This window comes from Antechinus flavipes, chromosome 1 (genome assembly GCF_016432865.1).
Source record: "Antechinus flavipes isolate AdamAnt ecotype Samford, QLD, Australia chromosome 1, AdamAnt_v2, whole genome shotgun sequence".
Lineage (NCBI taxonomy): Eukaryota > Metazoa > Chordata > Mammalia > Dasyuromorphia > Dasyuridae > Antechinus > Antechinus flavipes.
The window spans coordinates 4996316-5017217 of NC_067398.1; the positions used below are offsets into that span (position 1 = coordinate 4996316).

At 47.5% G+C, this 20902-nt stretch overlaps 1 protein-coding gene across 1 annotated transcript in view; it reads right to left on the reverse strand.

The window, feature by feature from the left end:
• Window positions 1–2594: 2594 nt before the first annotated feature.
• The window catches only part of HECW1 (HECT, C2 and WW domain containing E3 ubiquitin protein ligase 1), a 183928-nt gene continuing 165620 nt past the window's right edge, over window positions 2595–20902 (reverse strand). Inside the window, 6 exon segments of the mRNA XM_051978484.1 lie at window positions 2595–7467; window positions 12880–12898; window positions 12901–13077; window positions 14381–14495; window positions 17475–17621; window positions 20444–20573. Of these exon segments, the coding sequence (XP_051834444.1) occupies window positions 7356–7467; window positions 12880–12898; window positions 12901–13077; window positions 14381–14495; window positions 17475–17621; window positions 20444–20573 (700 nt within the window). The 3' untranslated portion in view covers window positions 2595–7355.

Here is a 20902-nt window from a genome sequence, read left to right on the forward strand (position 1 = left end):
GTGTGAGATCTTTTGGGATTTTGGGGGTTCATTTCTTAAAGTTGACCTTTGCTCCTCGGGCACAGGGGATAGGCTTTCAAGCTTCTTTTGGAGGAAAACAGGAGCTTCTCAGCTCTAGAGTTTAAGATGCTAGCAGCTTTCCCACTGCATTGGGTTGGTACAGCCTAGCCATGCTTTTTTCAGGATTGTGGGGCTCAAAGTTTGCCTTCTCCTCTGGGGCTGGAAACCTCATAGATGCTGAGCCAGGACCCAGGGGCTTCCACTGGTCTGTGCCGTGCTAAGAGCCTCCAGCTAGATTACTTGTGTCTGTTCTTGACTGAGCATTTGCTTTTACCCAAGTGAGACAGACCTTTCCTGAAGTCCTAAGTATCTGGCAAATTGTTTCATTCTGTCTTTTCTGAGGGTTCTTTCACTCAGGAATCGGTTTAGAGGCTTGATTTAGTGTTCCTGAGGGAAACTGGATAGAGCTCAGGCAACTTCCTGGCTTCTCTCCCATCTAGAATCAAGTTTTTCAATGTATAAAATAAAATACAGAAAATTCCCAAAGAAAGCAGTCATATTAAAATATAGTTATCAAAATATTTGAAATAAACAAACCCCTTTGGCGACTTTGCTCTGTAGGAACAACCACAAACCTATTTTAGAGCCTTGGTAGCTCACTCGTCTCAGAAAGTCCTAGAGTGTATGAAGGAACTTTGAATGATTGAGCTGCTGAATAGGAGCTGGGGATTGGTCCAGTCTTTGAAGGACTATCATGGAACAGAGATTGGATCTGTTTTTCTCAGCCTTAGAGCACAGATCTGGGATAAATAGATTAATTTTATGAGGTGACAAATGAGCTTTAATTCAGGAAAAGTTTTGTGCAATAGAGCTGCTTCAAAGAGGGAGGGATTCCCTCTGAAGGGAGTAGACAGGTTCTCCTTCTGAGCTCCAAGCAGAGACTGGAGGACCTCTGAGGGAATCCTTTCAGGTAGACCAGCTTGAAATTCTGTAATTCTCCATGGTTCTAGCTTCTTCCCTGCTCAAATGATCTAGCTGCAGCCATGTAGGCTATGTAGGAACTGCTTTAAAATATAGATCTGTAGGTTCTGCCTGAGACTGTTAGCAACCCAAGGAGAAGACTGGAGGCCAGACCTGAGACATTGAGGGTCAGCCTCCAGCCTTTATAGTCATGCAATTAATTAGTGGAGATTTCCCTTCCTACCACTTCATTTTTTTTGGGGGGGGGGTTGTTGTTGGTGGTGGTGGGAGATGGCCTAAATCCAAATATACTCCCAAATTTTTCCTTATCTGATCCATATAATCCCTTCTCCATGTACCTAGAATGTTCCTGCTAGTCCCTGAGTCTTTGCAATTCTAGATTCTTTAAGCCGTTGTAGGTTTACAATGACCTGGAAATGAAGAAATTAGAAATGCAGCTCAAGCTTGGACTAAGGTCCCACCCAGTAAGAGAGAATGGGATTGATTTCATCCTAGACTTCCACCTGTGGGACAGACAGTGGAAAGGAAAGGCAGCTCTGGAAAGTCCTGAGATGTAGTTTCCTCCAAAGTCTTCTTTCACACTTGAGGAAATGGATGCTCAGAGACAGGGAGTGACTTGTGAGAGATCCCACATGTGTCGGTGGAAGAGGTGGGACTGAGTCTCCACTAATTGTATGATTATAACAATTCTGGAGGCTGGCCCTTAGTGCCTCTGCTGTGTCTGGCCTCCAGGCCTTTCTGAGCCCTTTTGGAACCTACAAATCTACATTTTAAAGAAGTTCTATAGAACAGCATGTCTGCACATGTTCACGTCGGAGGCTTTCCTTGGATGAGTCATTATGCGACATGCTCAGATTCGGCACTTCTGGGATCTCGTCCGAATGTCCATCCAGGTCAGTGCTCCAGGATTGCTTTGAGATGAACATCTTTGGAGGCTGAGAACTCTGCTAAAAGAGCCATCTCTCAGTGCTTTTTCCTCTTCACATCCCCCTCCCTGCCCCAGTTCTTGGAGCCTAGAAAGGCTAATGCCTCCCAGGAAACAGCAGACACAGTTTGTATTTCTGCAACATCAGGATTTCCCTGATTTCTTGGAGCAGAGACTTCACCTCACCTTCCCACTTGACAAAGAACCCCAGACTGACTGAAAAGCAGACTGGTCATTAGCAGCCTCATAAAGATGGTGATAAAATAAGGATCCTTTTGTCCTCTATTTTCTATTAACAAGCTGGCCTCTGTGTACCCCCTGTCCAGCCCTATCTTGCCAGTCATTGAACCAAAGCGGGGGGTGGGGGGGAGGGTAATTCAGTCAGCACAGATGGACATGAACACCAGTGTGGGCGAGTGTGGAGACAAGGTGGATTCTTATCCCCAACGTACCATCAAAGGAGAAATGAAGAAATAGTCCCTATTTGCAGGTGGGTTGGTTCCATCTTTTTCTGGCATGCAAGAGGAGGATGTAGCTGAAGCAATGGACCCACTTACCAGCTTTGGTAATGCTGACAACCTCAGGAAAAGCCCCCATCAACCCACGGGGCCCTCAGTGCATTCATCCAAACTTCCCAAAGGCCCCCATGTTGGAGACCTTTCTGTCACAATTAGGAGTCGACACCGAGTGCCATAACAAAAGTTTTATTGACATTCCTTTACGGTGATATGAGTGAATAGAAGGCAAAGCCTGAGTATCAGCAAAATCAGCCCCAGAATGAGGACCTGTCCTGCCATCGACTTAGTAGGAAGTCTTTTTTTTTTTTTAATTTTTCTTTTCTCTTTTCCTTTCCTTTCCTTTCTTTTTTTCTTTTTCTTTTCTTTTTCTTTTCTTTTTTTTTTTTTTTAACAAAATCAGAGTCGATATTTCTTTAGGTAAATTGGAAGCTGCAGGGAATTAGGCTAACAGCACACTAGCTAGTCTACCTATACACTATCTACACGCATCTATTTTTTTTATGGAAACAAAGGGACTACAGTACTTACTAACAAGAAAATAACAATTTCTCTTTAGGACCTTATGAGGACTGGAAAATCGATCTCAGATTTTTCTGACACAGTATTGCAAACAATCTCAAAAGCTCCAAGATTGGAAACTGCCAAATCAAGGAACATATTTGTTATAGAAAGGTCTGTTTGTTTTCCTCTGAAAGTGTTTTATCTTGCCTGGAAATGGTGATTGGGCAATCGATGAGTTGTAGGGAGAAGGTGAAGGTTCACACTGAAAAAAATGACCAAGACTTCTTTATTTTAGCTATTTTGAATCTGCAAAAATATAATTCAGTTCTGCACGTCCATCAGTCTCCGTTCATCCTCCAACAAAATCCAACCCGTGAACTGAGAATATTCAGGACAAAGGATGACTTTGCAAACTCACTGATATAGAAGAATTCTATGTTATGGTTTTGTTCAATGTCTTGTGTTTTACAGATGAGAAAACTGAGTCCTGGAGAGTGATTGACTCACCAAAGGTCACAGAAGTCTTAAAGAGCAAAGCTGGAATTTGAACTCAGCTCTTTTGGCTCCAGACTCTCATGTCCTTGCCACTATTCACACTCATTCACTAAAGATGAATTGGAGTTGATTTTTCTTGATCTTTCAGAAATCATTCTCCAGTTTGGTCTGGACATCTCCTCTCTATGCCTTTATATTAATATTTATGTGGTATTAGGAGACGGCTGTCCTTTGATACAGAAAGATCTGGGACTCAAAGCCTGTCTCTTAGGACACATATGGTCAGGGCAGGTTGGAGTTCCTTACTTTTAGGGGAAAACCAATCTTTAAAACAAACATGGGGAGGAGAGAAGGGAAAGCCTTTGAAAAGAGACATCCTGATCATGACTTTGAATCCTATATATTAACATTGCAAAATCACTTAAATTGGAACTTGATTTTAGACAAGAGAAGTATATTAAATGCTGAAGAAAATCAAAAAAAGAAAAAGGTCTTTTTCTTGGTCTGGGTTCAGTTCTAGGATAGTTAACTTTGGGACAGCTGGACTGGGAAGAAATGGACTCAGCTCTCCCTTCCCTCCCTCCCCCAAAGTGGGGTTTTTAATTTAGATAAATGAGGGAATGTTTTGGGCAGGGCCCCTTGGCTGAGGCTGACCTGGGCAAGGAGGTGCCCCCAATATCTTGCTGGGTTTGCATCTCATCCCTGAGGCTGTGAGGAAAGAGGAAAGGAGGGGGGAGCCCCATGGAAGAGCCAGAAAGCCTTTGGTTCCATTTGGGATGTTGTTTGGCTGGTCCAGCAGTTCTGGCTGGAAGAGGAAATCAGACAACACAAATCCTAGGTTTCCTTCAGCGAAACATAATTATTTCAAATACATCACAAAATACAAATTAAAATAAATCCCTGGTATCAAGGTGGGAAAAAATTGTTTTCATTTTTTTTCTTTTTTCCTTTCCCCTTTACTAGGGAGATGGTTTGTTAATGCTGGAGAGAGAACTGACTTTGGAGGGAGGGGATTTAGACTATGATTCTAGTCTCCCAGAGTGGTCTTGGGAGGGCCTGAACCTGTTCTCTTTCCCCATCTGTAAAACAAGGGCTCTGAACCAGAATACCTCTAAGGTCTTTCCTCACTTTAAATCCGAAGCTTAGGGTCTTTGGCCAAACTGAGACCAACCTGTTAGTCATTGCTCTCCATTTTGATTAAAGACATCTATCTTGTTGCTGCCTGGGTTAAAAGGAATGGCAAACAATTCAGTTTAGGAGAAATCCTCTCCCCTAGACTTGATTTTTTCTCCTTCCAGCCCCATGATTGTATTGTTGGCTAAACAAATGTCTTTGGGGGAGGACAAAACATTTTCTCTCTCCAAAGTATTTTCTTGAGCATCCTCTTCACATCGGAGGGGAGGATGTTGGGGGCGTTCCCTGAGTCACTTAGGCTATGCACACCAAGCAGCAAGAGGGAGTAGTTGGAGGCTGAGGGCTTAAATCTCACACCTGTCATAGGTAAGTGATCTCAGAAAAGTCACAAGCTATCTGGGCTCCAGTTTTCTTACCTGAAAAATGAAAATGTGGCACTAAGTGTCCCTTCAGGTCCCTTCCAGCTCTGAATCTATGATCCTAGATAGAAGGAACAACTTCCTCAATGGAGAAGCTGCCAGTCAGATTAATGAAAGCCACACTTTCCATGTCATGTGGTCTGAGCAGGCTTGGGAGGCCATAGAGTGGTTCACATCCAGATAAAAGGAAAGACCCACTGGCTGAAGCACATTAGTGCTCAGGGTCTGCCCAGCACATACCTCCCTCCCTCTCTCCATAGGGAGGTCAAGGCTCATGACAAATCAATTTTGGTACCTTGTCGAGACTGTAGGGTTCTGAAGGGCACATATGGTTTTGTACAGATGCCTGTTCCTCTCGGGGCCTAGCACAAACGGGATTTGTGGATGAATGGATTCTGATTTTTGCTAAGGTTTGTAAATGTCCATCGTGGTGTTTCCCCACACCCAAAGAGTGCCCTCCAGTGAGACAGCTTGAATCCCAGAACATCCATAGAGTGGCCTAGTTACCTCGGTTCTGATTGAATCAAAGCTCAGAAACCTTTCTGGGCTTGTTTGTGACTGTTCAGATGCTGAAGTACATGGTGTCTGAAGTTCTGGACTTCCTGAAATCCTCATATTGCTCAAACTTTTCTATAAAAACATCGAATTGAGATAAATGAAGTTTTCTATAATGTATACATTCTGATTGGAAATAGGCTGGGAATTGTGGAGAAACCCCATCAAATTGCCATCCTCAAAGCTCCTCTTGAGCTTGAAGAGGAGCCCCAAGGGACTTGGACTTCATCACAGAATGGATGCACTTGATGGCCAAGTTCATATATATATATCCTTGCTTGACCTTCAAGTGATTTTTTGTGTCTTGTTTCTGTGGGTTAGAAAATGGTGGGAGTTAAGGTGAGAAAACAATTTGTTTTTTGACAGGTTGGTGGGGTGGCCAATTGCGCCTCTTTCCAGGGAAGGGAAACACTTTCATTTATGACACATTTCAGGAGTTATAGAGTCAAGCAGGATGAGACTTGTAAACAACCACTCTACCCCGGTTCCTCGGAAACTCTCCGAAGCACCCACTGCCCAGAAATCCCTGTCGTCAGAAACGGCTCACTTTGGACCTTCCCAGTGGTTTTCTGAACATCGACTTTCCTGAATTCTGTGAATGAAATGTTGAAAGGAACTGGCTCTTCATTTTGGTATAACTTGACGTGCCACGGAGACAGTGAAATTTCACTCCAGGGGCACCACAACCTCCGCTAACTCGGAAGAGGGGCTACGCTACCCTCGATACCTAAATGGCAGCACCGGTCTCCCCAGATTTGCTTCCCTGGGTTCTGCTCCTCGGGAGACTCACCTCGGAGGGGCCACAGATTTGCACTTGATGAGAAAACCCCCACCCCCAAATCCCCCAAACAAACAAAACAAAACATAGAAAAGTTAGCCCTGTTAGAGAAGTGATACATGATATTGAGGAAACGACGGGATTGTCTAGACACTGTTCAATTTGGAAGAAGCGCTAACCCTGGACGATCGAGAAACCAGTCCACAGGACCCGACAGGACGAAAACAAGAGTGAAATGTCCGCCTTCCCGTTCCGCGGTCGTACTCTCGCCAGCACTCGGGACGGGGTCCTTTCTGCTACGGGAGGCTCTCCTCCCTGGGCATGTGCACGCTTGTGCTTTTCACGTGGCCGGCATCCCCGCTGCCCTCCCTCTCCAGCTCCCCCTCCTGATAGGGAAGTGTAGCTTCCGTTGGTCACCACGGCGTCCCCGCCACGGGGCTGCTTTGCATTGCATCCCACAACATTTGTGGTCGGTTTGAAAATGTCTTATTTGCACCATGTGTTTGGGTCAGTTCCAGTGGAGGGGATGGACGTCACACAGGTGGGTCGCGAGTTCAATGTATAAAAATGTCAGTTTTGCCAAGCTGGATGGGTGGATACACGGGAGGGAAGGGAGGAAGGGGGGGGAAGGAAGTCGGGGCCGGCTCCGGGGAGGCGGGACCAGGATGACGCCGGCTCGGGCAGGAGGTTCGGTCGGGCGAGGGGCGTTTCATCTCCAGTCAGTCCGGACAGAAGTAAACATTGGTTAACATTTGGTCGAGTGTAGCATAACTTGCATTCGCATTTCATCGTTAGTAATGGAGGTATGCAGAGACACACGGACCCGGTGGGCTTGGAGGGGATATTGCATACGAGCTAGCAGGCCACTGAGAACCTGGAGGGGGAAGCCGGAGGTGACTCGGAGAAGAAGGCAGCTAGTTCTTCATGCACAGCTGTTGTCGATCCGATTTGGAGTGAAAACAAAACCACTAGATGCCCAGATTATGGGAAGGGGGAGGAAGGGGGGCGCCGGCGGCCCGATCGAGCAATACCACATGCGCCCCCTCTCCTCACTCCAACCCGAAGGTGCTCGTCTCCTCCACGGCCGTCAGGAGCTTCTCGTACAACATGGAGTAGGAGGGGTAGGGTGGGAGGTCCAAGCGATTGAAACACGTATGTGCCCTGAACGGGAAAGGGAAGGAAACAAGGAATCAGTGGGAGGTTTGCTTTCCCAGACAAACCAGCTTAGGGGTCCCTCAAGTTGTGACTGAGGAGACCGGTTCTTTAGGGCCATACTTTTCCACACCCACCATCCCAGTCTTCATCACAGTAAGATGCAGAAATGGGCAGGGAAAGAGATGGCCTGCACTTTATTTCTCTCAGTGATTGATCGATTTATTCATTCATTTTTCTTTCTTTCTCTCCCTTCCTTCCTTCCTTCCTTCCTTCCTTCCTTCCTTCCTTCCTTCCTTCCTTCCTTCCTTCCTTCCTTCCTTCCTTTCTTTCTTTCTTTCTTTCTTTCTTTCTCTATTTTTTGCTGAGGCAATTGGGGTTAAGTGCCTTGCCCAGGGTCACATAGGAACTATTAAGTGTCTGAAATGGGATTTGAATTCAAGTCCTCCTGGCTTCAGGGCTAGCACTCTATCCACTGCACCAGCTACCCCACAGTGATTTATTTATTTATTTTTTTAATAGAAAATTAGCACAATCAAAGACCTGACTAGTTTTAATCCTGTTACAGATCCCTAAACTACTCTGCAAGTACAAATAATTCTTGCTATGTCTTTCTTTGGCAAGGATTTGACACCCACACAAGAAATTTAAGAAGGAAACCTGAAGGATTCACCTGAGAGCTTCACACTATTGTTTCTAGAAAATATAAACAAATGCAAGGGTCAGAACTGGAATCCCCAAAGATGATCTCATTGGGTTCTAGGATCGCTGAGTTAGAGCTGGTTGACCTTCCAGACCACAAAGGTTATCGCCTCCTCCCCTCCATTGTATGCGTGAGAAAACTGAGTCACAAAGACAAAACTTTGTCTCCGCCAGTATCTTACAGCTTGTAGATGTCGGAGGCAGCATTCACTCTCAGGCCTTGTGATCTACTAACCAATCAGCACCTAATCTCCCTGTAGTAGTAATCGCCGGAAAATGCTACATTTTAGTTTTAAAAAATCAACTCTACAACTATTGAACAGAATTTCTGTCACTTGACACAGTTCATGTGAAAGAAGTTTGAGAGTCTTAGTGGACCTCAGCCTCAAGAGGTGTTTTTGTCAGCACCTACTATGTGCCAGACATTGTGCTAAGTAGTTTTCAAAAGTACTTTGACAGGACTTCTGGGAATGTGACAGGACCATTTTCCTGGTGTATAAGAGCGGGTGCTTCCAGAATCTCCAAAGAAACAACAGAAATAGAAAAAGAAGAAAAACTCCCATGGAGTCTTCAAAAGGGATTTTAAAAAATCACTCAAAGACAAAAATGATGTGTCATAGATACTATCTTTTCTCTGACTCCAAACAACCATTATGAATAGAAGTACTCTCAATCAACAAGTATTTATTAAGCACCTATTGGGTACCTGGCTCTGAATCATGTGAATTGTCGGATTGTTTGATTTTGTAGGAATCCTAGGAAAAGTGTGTGTGTGTGTGTGTGTGTGTGTGTGTGTGTGTGTGTGTGAGAGAGAGAGAGAGAGGCAAGGGAGGTAAGGGAGCCACTCAGGAGAGGGAAAAAATTACTTTTTATAGGCTCAGGAATGGATGCTTTGCATCGAATATCCTCAAAGTCTGTTCTGTTTTGTTAACTTGAGTGTTTGGCCAAAGGGGTGAAAGAACCAGAAGGGGAGAGCAGAATGAGCCCATCATTGAGATCTTTAAGAGAAATTCCCAAGATCTGCCCTCGTTTGTCTAAGTTGGGAGCTGGAGTGATGGGCCACTGATGGTATTTTGGGGGGCAGCAGCTGAGACTGGAGATTATCACTGCAAGGACCAGGGCACAGGAGGCTATAGATATATATGCTGGGGGAAAGGCCCAGGCTGTGAAGGGATTGGAAGTCTCCTGCGCAGCTGGTGATCCATCCCATCACCAATGATTTTGATTTGGGGGCTCCTATGGACAAGGAGGGGAGCATCACTGTTGAGATTTTACATCTGGCTGTGAACTCTTGGAGGAGTTTCCCAGTAATGTAGTGGGGAAGGTATTCAGGAAGATAGATAAAGGGGAAGGGAACAAGTCTTCCTTAAGTATCTTCTATGTACCAGGCAATGTGCCAAGCACCTTGACAAATATAATCTCTTCTGATCCTTATATCAACCCCGGGATTATTTCAGTGCCATTATTACCTCCATTTTACAATGGAGGAAATGGAGGCAGAGTTAAGTGACTTGCTCAAGGTCACACAATCAATAACTGTCTGAGGATGAATTTAAACTCCTGACTCCTGACTCCAGGCTGAATGCTGTTTATTATATCCCCCAGGTATCCCTAGTGACATCACCCTTCTGGCGCAAACCCTACAATTCTGTGCTCTCACCTCCCCCAAAACCTATAAGCCCCTACACATAAAACTGCATACCCTTTGACTAGGCAATACCACTGCTAGACTGTACCCCAAAGAGACAAAAAAGGGAAAAGGACTCACAAATACAAAAATGTTTAGAGCAGCTCTTTGTGGTAAATTAGAAACTGAGGGGATGCCCGTCAGTGGGGGATGGCTGAACAAATTGTGGTATATGATTACGCTGGAATACTATCGTGCTGTGAGAAATGTCGAGCAAGATCGTTTCAGGAAAACCCGGAAAGCTCTACATGATGCTGCGAGAAGTGAGCAGAGCCAGGAGAACATTATACACATCACAGCAACATTGTATTATGATCAACGGTTAATCACTCAGCTCTTTTCAGCAATAAATGATCCAAGAGAGATCTGAAGGACTTACGATGACAATGCCCTCTGCCTCCAGAGAAAGAAATGCTGGAGTCTGAATGCAGATCGAAGCAGACTTTTTCAAATTTCCTTTTCTGTTTCTTTTCTTTTCTTTTTGTTTTGAATAATTGCACATGTATAATTCATGTTAAATTGCTTGATTTCCTGATGTGAGGGGAGGGGAGGCAGGGAAGGAAACTCAAAATGTGAAAAAAAAAAGCATATTAAACTTGTTTTGACATGTCATTGGGGAAAGGAAAATGTTAAATTTTTATAAATAGCTTATAGGCCCCTGCAGCCACATGCCAGAAGATCTAAGCTATTCCATTTGAAAAAGCTTCAAAGGATTATATTTGTTTGAGGCAAAGAAACATAGAGCCTGGAATTAAATTGGACAGTGACCTCACTTTGTAGGCTTTAAATAGCCTCTGTCTGCCTTCCCTATCTGGGCACACCCCATAAGCATTCACAGATGTCCAAGTGAAGAAGCTGGGGCAGACTCGCCATTTTCAGGGAGAACTCTACGAGGCTTTTTGACAAACTCAGTGTTGTTCTGATGACTCTGGCCATGGGTGGTTTTTTTTTTAATGTCTTTATTTTAATTTTTATGTATGTATTTACTGTTTCTTTCAGGCAGCTACATAACAGTGGATAGAATGCTGAGCTTAGAGTCAGGAAGGCCTGAGTTCAAGCACAGCCTCAAACACTTAGTAGCTGGGATCCTGGCCAAGTCATTTGACCCTGTTTGCCTCAGTTTCCTCATCTGTCAAATGAGCTGGAGAAGGAATTGGCTCATCACTCCAGATCTCTGCCAAGAGAACCCCAAATGGGGTCATTAAGTGTTATGGGCCAGAACGCTGAACTTGAAACAAAGGATTCTTACAAGGTGCTAAGTCAGTGGGATTGATAGAGACAATGGTTATCTAATTTAGCATGGTTTGGTATGATCCTACAAGGAGATGTTATGGGTCAGAACCTGAAAAAAAGTACTAAGTGGAGTCGTGGAGACAATTGTTCATTTAGTTTGGCATTGATTTAATCCTCCAACAAATAATGGTTTCCGAGGGACCTAATGATTGGTGTATACTCAGTGTGGGGCATATAAGCAAGAAGCTCTCAGGGCCAGACACACAAGCCCACTAGAAGCTCTGGGAGCCTCAGCCAGGAATCAGTCGGGGAGAACAAGGGAAGACCAGAGAAGTGGTGGCAGGCTCTCCTCCTTCGCTTCCCCACTGAAACCAAGACCGGAAGGCCTCCAGAAAGCTAGCCGAGCCCCAAGTGAAGGAGACAAGACTTTGAAGGAGACAATAAAGGATTTGGACTTTAACCCCTGGCTACCCGTGTGGTGGCTACTGAACTGAAAGGAAGGCTGCTCCCAGAGACCCCAAGAAAACTCAACAGAGAATATTACATTTTAGAAAGAACATTACAATTAAGAGACTGAAGCAACTGAGAAGTGACTAAACAACGACAACAATTTAACTTTTAACTCCCAATGGCTCATCAGTAGTTATTACAGACTGCTCAACACCAATCAGAGTTGGCTGCGGTGACTCTGAGCCCAGGCACCCCCCTCTCTAACTTGATGGATTTCAGAAAACTTACCAGTTTCCACAGAGGTTCCCAACAACAGAAGTTCCAGTTCTAGACCAAACAAGCCACAATTGTCAACCCTGGGTTATCTGTATTAACGGAGCCCTGGGAGTCTGGGGAGTCCCAAAGAATAGATCTCACAATTTCTGTTTGACTCTGGCGGCAACAAATGGCTTGCCCCTTGCCAGCTGGACATTCTTAAGACTGTACGTAAATTCCCTTTGCTCTGTAAAGCTTCCCACGACGCTAAATCATCTCAAGATAGAGGAAGGTCCTCGGCTACAAGGTCCAAATCCTTCTAAGCTCCCTGAGCTCAGACAGTCCTTAGATCTACTGGGTGTGTGGGGACTTCTGCAACCCTCAGCCTTTGTAGCAGAGGGGAGTTATCTGCCCTGTCACAGCTATCTCACCTCCACACCAACCAGAGACACCATATCCACTGATGCACCAGCGAGAGTAATGGGAGTCGAAGGAAATGACAAAGATAAATAGCCATGGATTCTGGTATTCAGTAATACTCTCCCTCCCTCCTTTCCTTCCTCCCTTCCTCCCCTCTTTCTTCCCCTCCTCCCCTCTTTCCTCCCTTTCTTCCTCTTCTCTTTCCTCCCTTTCTTCCCTCCTCCCCTCTTTTCTCCCTTTCTTCCCTCCTCCCCTCTTTCCTTCCTTTCTCCTTCCTCTCCTCTTCCCCTCCTTCCTCCCTTTCTCCTTCCTTCCCTTCTCTCCTCCTTCCTCCCTTCCTTCCCTTCTTCCTCCCTTTCTCCTTCCTCCCCTCATCCCCTCTTTCTTCCCTTCCTCCCCTCCTCCCCTCTTTTCTTCTTTTCTCCTTCCTCTCCTTCTTTCTCCTTCCCTCCTTCTCCCCTCCTTCCTCCCCTTCTCTCCTCCTTCCTCCCTTCCTTTCTTCCTCCTCTCCTTCCTCCCTTCTCCCTTCCTTCTTCCCCTTCTCTCCTCCTTCCTCCCTTCCTTCCCCTCCTTCCTTCCTTCCTTCCTTGCTTGCTTCGTTCCTTTCCTCCTTCTTCCCTCCCTCCCTTCCTTCTTTCCCTGGCTTTCCTACCCCTTAGAGAGTGTCTTCTTACCTGGGGAGGGAGGTTATCTTCCCCATTTTTCTATACAGAAGCGACGGAGTCCATTGCTCCCACGGAGAGCGGCAAAGCCTTCGTAGGGTACACTTGAGGTTCCAGTAACGAACTGAAGTAATCTCAGCCTTTGTTCATTGTTGAACCTCTCCACTGCTGCCCAGAACCATCTGATTACAATATGTCCGTCGTGGTAGCCTGGAATTGGGAGGGTTGGTGAAGACAAATAGAGCGAGGGAGACAATGAGATGGAGAAAAACATAGAGAAAGAAAGGGGAAGGAGAAACAGAGATAGAGACAAAGGAGAGGGGAAAGAGAGAGGAGGAGGAGGAGGAGAGAAGGAGAACCTCCGGGTTTGACATAGAGCACACATAAATAAGGCCTTGTAGCCGAGGATGCGCAGGACATAATCCACAACCGTCTCAGGCGGTTTGCACTGGGCTGAGCACACGTCAGGGACCGTGACCACCTCCATCTCTCTGACCTAAAGTTCAACTTGCTAAGTCCCCCTAAGATCCCCACCAGCCCCCCGAGGGTCTGCCCACGGGTTGTGCAGTGATCCAGAATGCACAGGGGTCAATGGTGTCTTCAATCACGTTTTCAGAGAACCTGTAAGTTTTTAATAGGGAAAAAATAAAGAACCCTTGCCCTCGGAGGCACGAATGAGGGTGTATGCAGTGGGTGCCCCTTATGTGGCTCCTTCTAGCTGCGAAGGTTCCTGCATGCAACCCCAGGCAACTAGGATTGTCTGCTCAGAACTGGGAAGGGCCTTAGAAATTAACAGCAACCTTAAAATCACTGGCATTTACACAGGCCCTTAAAGTTTGCAGAGCGCTTTACAGGTTTTATTTCATTTGATCCTCATCATCATCCTAGGAAGTGGGTGCTAGTTATTGTTATTCCCATTTTACAGTGGAGGGAATTGAGGTAGATAGAATTTAAGGGGTTTACATAGGGCCACAGAGCAAATAACCATTTGGGGCTGGATTTGAACTCAGGACTTCCTGACTCTGTTTACTCTCTAGTCACAGCTGCCTGGCTTACTATCCAGTCCCAAATGCTTGTTCTGCAGAGGAGGAAACCAGTCCAGAACGGGGAAGTTGGGGACCTGCCTAAGTTCATCCAAAGTAGTCATTAGCAGAGTGGGCTCAAATCCCAAATTCTCTGAGCCCAAGCTGCCTCCTTAGGCCAGAGTTATTTAATTCCTCCTTCCCTGTGGATACTAGGACATGGAAATGCTAAAGGTAGGGCTCACTGTGGAGGCCAGCCAGGTGTTTGCAGGTAAGTGTTTAACAAGTGGCTCGCCAAAAAAAGAAAAAAAAGCATTAACAATCTGCCCTTTAGATGAGCCCTCTTTATTAATATTCCCTCCATCACGCTCTTTAGTCCAGACCATCCACAAAGCACTAAGTCACACTCCTGTGATAGCTGGGCCCCAGGTGGAAATAGGGACAGTTTAACAATGGCTCGGGTGCCTGCCCGCTGCTGCCATCTCACCCACCTCCGCGGTACTCTGTGTTGTTGCGCCAGTCGTTGAGGTCGATCTCCGCGGTGCCCGCGATGACCAGCTCCAGTTCCCTGGCATCAAAGACGGAGACGAGCCTCGAGTCCACGACCTGAAACACAAAGAAAGGCCGGCGCGTTGGCAAGGCTGGCGAGCCGGTGCGAATCCTGCCTCCGCTGCGGCCGGCCAGCGCCTTTCCTGGAACACTTGGAGGTTTGTGTTATGGGAGAAAGGGAGCTCCCCGAGGGCAGAGCCTTGCTCTGGCTCCCCTTGGCATCCTCAGGGCTTGGCCCAGCAGCTGGCAGAGTCTGGTAAGCGCCCGAGGACGGACTGCCTTCTCCCAGAGCAGCTCCATCCCTGCTGAAAGCCGCCGAGGAGGCGGGCTCTGCCCCCAGACTGCTGGAGCGGGTGGCGGGCGGTGGGCTCTGCCTTGTCGTTCCTGCTGATGACGTGCTTGGTCAGAGCGAGCCGCTTCTACACCGTAAGCTCAGATGTCCTGGGAGGGACGCCACCGTGAGCAGAATGTGCGCTGGCCCGAGCCTCAGAGGAGACCATCTCAGAGGGACCCGGCTCCATCTGCTCCCTGCGGCTGTGCCCACCCGCTGCCCGCCTCTGCCCTTCTCCCCGCAGCCCCCCGAGAGGAGAGAAGCCCCTGTATCCCCTCAGCGGTGTTCTCCCCGCTCGCTCAGCCGTCCTGGCCCGGAGGGTGCCGAGTGCTGGGGCTTGTGAGGCTGGAGCTCGGAGGACCGGGCCTTCCCCCACGTAACCTTGCCCTCATTCACTCCTCAGCCCTCCCGCTGCCGGGGAAGCAGGAGCCGTGCTCCTGGGCCCTCCGGTCAGAGACACGCAGGGTTTCCATTTAAAACAGGGCTATACATACACTTTAACATGTTTAACATGTATGGGACTACCTGCCAACTAGGGGAGGGGCTGGGGGAAGGAGGGGAAAAGCTGGAGCAGAAGTGAGTGCAAAGGTCAATGCTGAAAAACCACCCAGGTATGTGTTTTGTCAATAAAAAGTAAAAAAAAAAAATTAAAAAAAGAAACAAGGTTATACAGCGGCTTATACGGCTCCATTAACAATTCACTTAGGCTGCAGCACGAGTGAGCTAGACCTCGGGAAGCTGTCCCGGAACCTCCATGGCTTCTCTGAGAAACGGACCAGGATCCCGAACACAGGATCCCGAACACAGGATCCCGAACACAGGATCCCGAACACAGAATCCCGAACACCTACTTGTACAAACAAGCCTTAGGAAAGCAGCCAAGCCATTCGGGAGCCAGGAACCTGATGCAAAGCTACAACTAAGCAAGGCAACGAGGGCCTTGCTGGTGGGCGACGAGGGCCTTGCTGGTGGGCGACGAGGGCCTTGCTGGTGGACAATGGGGGCCTTGCTGGTGGACGACAATGTGAGCTCATCCCTCTGGTGCATGTGAATTATTTCTGCTCTCATTTTTCATTCGGCGTTCCGAGCTGAGGGGAGGGCACTTTTGCGTTCCGAGCTGAGGGGAGGGGGGCACTTTCCTTCCAGCTCGGGGGCTCCCTATGTCTCTGTATCTCTGAAGGCAACACAGCTTGCTTCCTGCTCCCCAGACCCCTGCTTTCTCTCCCAGCAGGGCTGAGCTCTTTTGTGAGAAGTCCAAATAAAACTGCCTGGATGAAGGTCCCGACGGAGTCTCTCAAACCCCACTGTGGCCACTGCGTGGCACTCACATGGCACTCATGGAAATCGAGGTGTGTTATGTCTCACTCCAAACTAGCTTTTGGCACTTGTAGCCAGACACCCGAAGCTTGCATCAGGCCCCAGCACCCTGACACCCCATTCCCTGGGGCTCAGTCCTGGGGACCAGCTCTCTTGGAGCCAGGACCAGAATCCCCTGCAACTTGCTTTCATTCATGTAGCTCCCCTCCTGACACCAGCGGGGGCAGATAAAGGGGCTCCCAATCCTCTGGGCGATACTGACTTTCAGTCCCCCTCACAATCAAACCCCAAAATTCAGAAAAGGGTTTCCAGGCCCCCGACTCATCTAAACTGCCTCCGTTTCTAAAAAGAATAGTATTTGGCAAGGGTAGGGCTACCAGCCCCCACCATGTATGAGCTGATTAAGTCCAGGCCTCTGGTCTGCTTCTACTGCCACACAACATGTCTAGATATAATCCAAAACCCGGCCTGACTCTCACCCCTCAAGACTCACTCTCATGGTCTCAGAAGAATCACCCCTGGACAAGTTTTCCAAGCAAACAGATGCCGGGAAGCTCTTTTCTCCACTCACTTTGCCAATGTCACCCACTTAAGAAGGTCCCCTTAGTGATGAGCAAACCCCCATTCACCGACCTTGAGGAGCAGGAGCTCAGAACTAGGGGCCATTAACCTCCTCCCCCTCCAAGCCCAGCATCTGGTCCTGTTTGTCTGCCAAATGGCAGCGCACATTTTCACTTCCTGGGGATGCACAGCCCCGCCCCTTTGCTTTTGTCCTTCTCTGACTTATCCCTGGCAGTTGGAGTCTCATCCTGAGTGACTCCCAGCAGAAGACATGGCCAGGCCTGGGAGAAAGGTTCCTAGGGATGCTCCTTCAGGAAAAAAGGAGGAAAAAAGGAAGAGAAAGAGATGGAAGAATGAGGAGGAGGAGGATGAAGCGAAAGATGTGGAGGAGAAAGTAGGAGGAAAAAGAAAAAGGGGAAGAAATGAAGAGAAGAAAGAAAAGGAGGAGGAAGAAGAGAAAGAGGAGAAAGAATGAGAAGGAGGAGAAAGAAGAGAAAGAGGAGAAAGGATGTGATGATGAGAAAAGATGAGGAGAAGGGAGTAGGAGGAAGAGGAAAAGAGAAAAGAATAATAAGAAAAGGAGGAGCATGATGATAAGAAGAATGAGAAGGAGGAAGATGAGAAGAAGGAAAAAGAAGAGGAGGAAGAGGAAGAAGAGGAAGAAAAAGAGAAGGAAGGATGATGATGAAAAGGATGAACAGCAGGATGAGGAGGAATAAGATGAGGAGAAAGAGGAAGAGGAAGAAGGGGAAGAGAAGGAGAAGAAAGAAAAAGAGAAGGATGCGAGGAGGAGGAAGAGGAGAAGAAGAAGAAACCAAGCAGCTTACTTCATAGAAGCCACGGACGAGAGCCTCTGTTTGCTGCACAACCCCCCGCTCCACTCGCCATTTCACCATTCTCTCGATGTATTCCTTCTTGTTCTTTTCTGTCACCTGGGTATTTGCACCCCCGGATTTCAACTCTCTTTCTGTCACCTTCCAGGGAAAAAGAAAAGGAGGTTAAGGTTTCTTCCTTCTGCTTCTTCCTGCTTGGGTGTGAGCTTCAGAAGTTTGCCCCCCCCCCAAAAAAAAAAGATACAGAAAATAAAAGCAAATAAAATGGCTCTAGCTTCTGTCCTAGGGCTCTTTGGAGCATCATTCATTTTTTTCTTGAAGATAGGGAACAGCTGATCATTAGAAAATAGCAGAGAAGAAGGGGATTGTTACAGAAAATAGCATTGAGAGATTAAGGGGACTGTTAGAAAATGGCAGAGAATAAGGAGATCATTAGAAAACATCAGAGAATAAGGGGATCATTAGAGAAAACAGCAGTGAATCAGGGGATCATTAGAAAATATCAGAGAATCAGGGGATCCATTATAGAAAACAGGAGTGAGAGAATAAGGGGACCGTTAGAAAATGACAGAGAATCAGGGGATCATTAGAAAACATCAGAGAATAAAGGGATCATTAGAGAAAACAGCAGTGAGAGAATAAGGGGACTGTTAGAAAATGGCAGAGAATAAGGGAATCAGAAAATATCAGAGAATCAGGGGATTATTAGAAAACATCAGAGTATAGGGGATCATTAGCAACCAGCAGAGAATCAGGGGATCATTAGAGAAAACAGCAGTGAATCAGAGGAGGATTAGAGAAAACAGCAAGAAATAAGGGAATCATTAGAAAATATCAGAGAATCAGGGGATCCATTATAGAAAACAGCAGTGAGAGAATAAGGGGAGCATTAGAAAATGGCAGAGAATAAGGAGATCATTAGAAAACATCAGAGAATAAGAGGATCATTAGAGAAAACAGCAGTGAATCAGGGGATCATCAGAGAAAACAGCAAGAGATAAGGGAAATTAGAAAATTTAGGAATTATCATTAGAAATTATCAGAGAATCAGGGGATCCGGGAATAAGGGGACTGTTAGAAAATGGCAGAGAATAAGGAGATCATTAGAAAACATCAGAGAATAAAAGGATCATTAGAGAAAACAGCAGTGAGAGAATAAGGGGACTGTTAGAAAATGGCAGAGAATAAGGGAATCATTAGAAAATATCAGAAAATCAGGGGATTATTAGAAAACATCAGAGTATAGGGGATCATTAGCAACCAGCAGAGAATCAGGGGATCATTAGAGAAAACAGCAGAGAGAGAATAAGGGGATCATTAGAAAATATCAGAATCAGGGGATCGTTATATAAAACAGCAGAGAGAGAATAAGGGGATCATTAGAAAATATCAGAGAATAAGGGGATACATTATAGAAAACAGCATTGAGAGAATAAGGGGACTGTTAGAAAATGGCAGAGAATAAGGAGATCATTAGAAAACATCAGAGAATAAGAGGAACATCAGAGAAAACAGCAGTGAATCAGGGGGTCATTAGAGAAAACAGCAAGAAATAAGGGAATCATTAGAAAATATCAGAGAATCAGGGGATCCATTATAGAAAACAGCAGTGAGAGAATAAGGGGACCGTTAGAAAATGGCAGAGAATCAGGGATCATTATAGAACATAGCAGAGAATAAGGGGATCATTAGAAAATAGCAGAGAATCAGGGGATCATTATATAAAACAGCAGTGAGAGAATAAGGGGACTGTTAGAAAATGGCAGAGAATAAGGAGATCATTAGAAAATATCAGAGAATAGGGGATCATTAGCAAACAGCAGAGAATCAGGGATCATTATATAAAACAGCAGAGAGAGAATAAGGGGACTGTTAGAAAATGTCAGAGAATCAGGGATCATTATAGAACATAGCAGAGAATAAGGGGATCATTAGAAAATAGCAGAGAATCGGGGGATCATTGTAGAAAACAGCAGACAGAGAATAAGGGGACCGTTAGCCCACAGCAGAGAAGAGGGGATCACAGGTTCAGAGCTTAGAAAGACCTTCTCTGCCACTGATTCTGGCCCCTTCATCTCGCAGCTCGGGAGGCCTCCCAGAGCCTGTGGTCAGAGGTGGCTCAGGTGACAGAGGCCGGGCTGGAGCCTCCCAAGGCCCCGTGGGCGACCCTGGCCCGGGGACACACCAGGGGAAGGGCCACAGAAGCTCTCAGGGAGGCGGCCGGGAGGGAGGTGAGCGTGTCCTCAGCCGCTGGGAAACCAGGGAGCTTCTCCTCTTGGCATTTGGGTCTGGGGCCTGGTGAGAGTTTTTTCTGTCCCTGGTAAGTGGAGAGTTTCTTGGCCCTTGTCTCCTGAGCTGCCTCGGGGTTAGGAAAACCTAGAACGGGTTTTTAGAATTAGGGCCACGGGCCAAAGCCTCTCTTTTAGGCTGAAGGAACAGGAAATAACCTGAGACCTCGTGGTGGGCCCAACGTGGCCTTCTCTGCTCTGGGGGGAGCAGGTTAGCAACCTTGCCCACTCTCTAGAGGCCCGGGGCGGGGGCCCAGGTGGGCGCTGCCGCCAGCCCCGATGCCCCCAGACTCTTTTCTGCCTTTTTGTTGAGTGTGTGGCCCGACAATCCCCAGAGCCAGGTACCAGGTAAGAACAAAAAGGGCTGTTGGCTGGTGGCAAAGGGAGGAGTTTCCGGGGAGGGAGGGCCGGTCTGGTTGGATTAAAACAGGATTGAAGGGAGGGGAGAGCTGGGGATGGCTCCCATCGGGAGAGCAGTGGGCGGCTCTGGCCCCTGGGGGGGGGAAGCCCCTCCTGGAGGGTGCTCAGGGAGGGGCCGCACAGAGGGGCCAGGGATGAGCAGGCCCCGCCCTGTACCCGAGGAGAGCCGGGTTCGGGACTGCGGATCCCGAGAGCCGCTGCGGGAGCGTCGGAGGGGGCCGCCTCGCTCTCGGGGATCCCGGCCCAGACACTGACCTGCCCAAACACCTCTTCGTTCACGGTGAAGGTGAGGTCCAAGATGTCCGTTATGTTGTTGTCCTTCATCCACTGCAGGCTTTGGTGAAACTCCTCGTCCAGGTACTCAAGGTCGCTCAGGTCACAGGGCCTGGGACGGGCAGAGGGACAGAGACCGGGAGCCCCAGCTGCGGCCGTGGGCCCAGCCTCGGAAACCCCTGGGCTGCTTGGGTCCCTCTGGGAAGATCCCTCCAGTGTCACGGGTAATCAGGGCCCGGGATGGGAGAGGGAGCGGCCCTGACGTTCCGGGGGCGCAGGGAACTCCCAGGGGAGGAAAGTCCCTCTGCCCCACGGGATAGCACCTTCTCTCCAGTGTGCAGAGAGGCCCTTCGTAAGGGCATGATACTTATCACTAGAGATGAGGAGACTGAGCTCCGGGATGGTTCCGTGACCGTCCCAGTGTGGGTCAGAGCGTGGCAG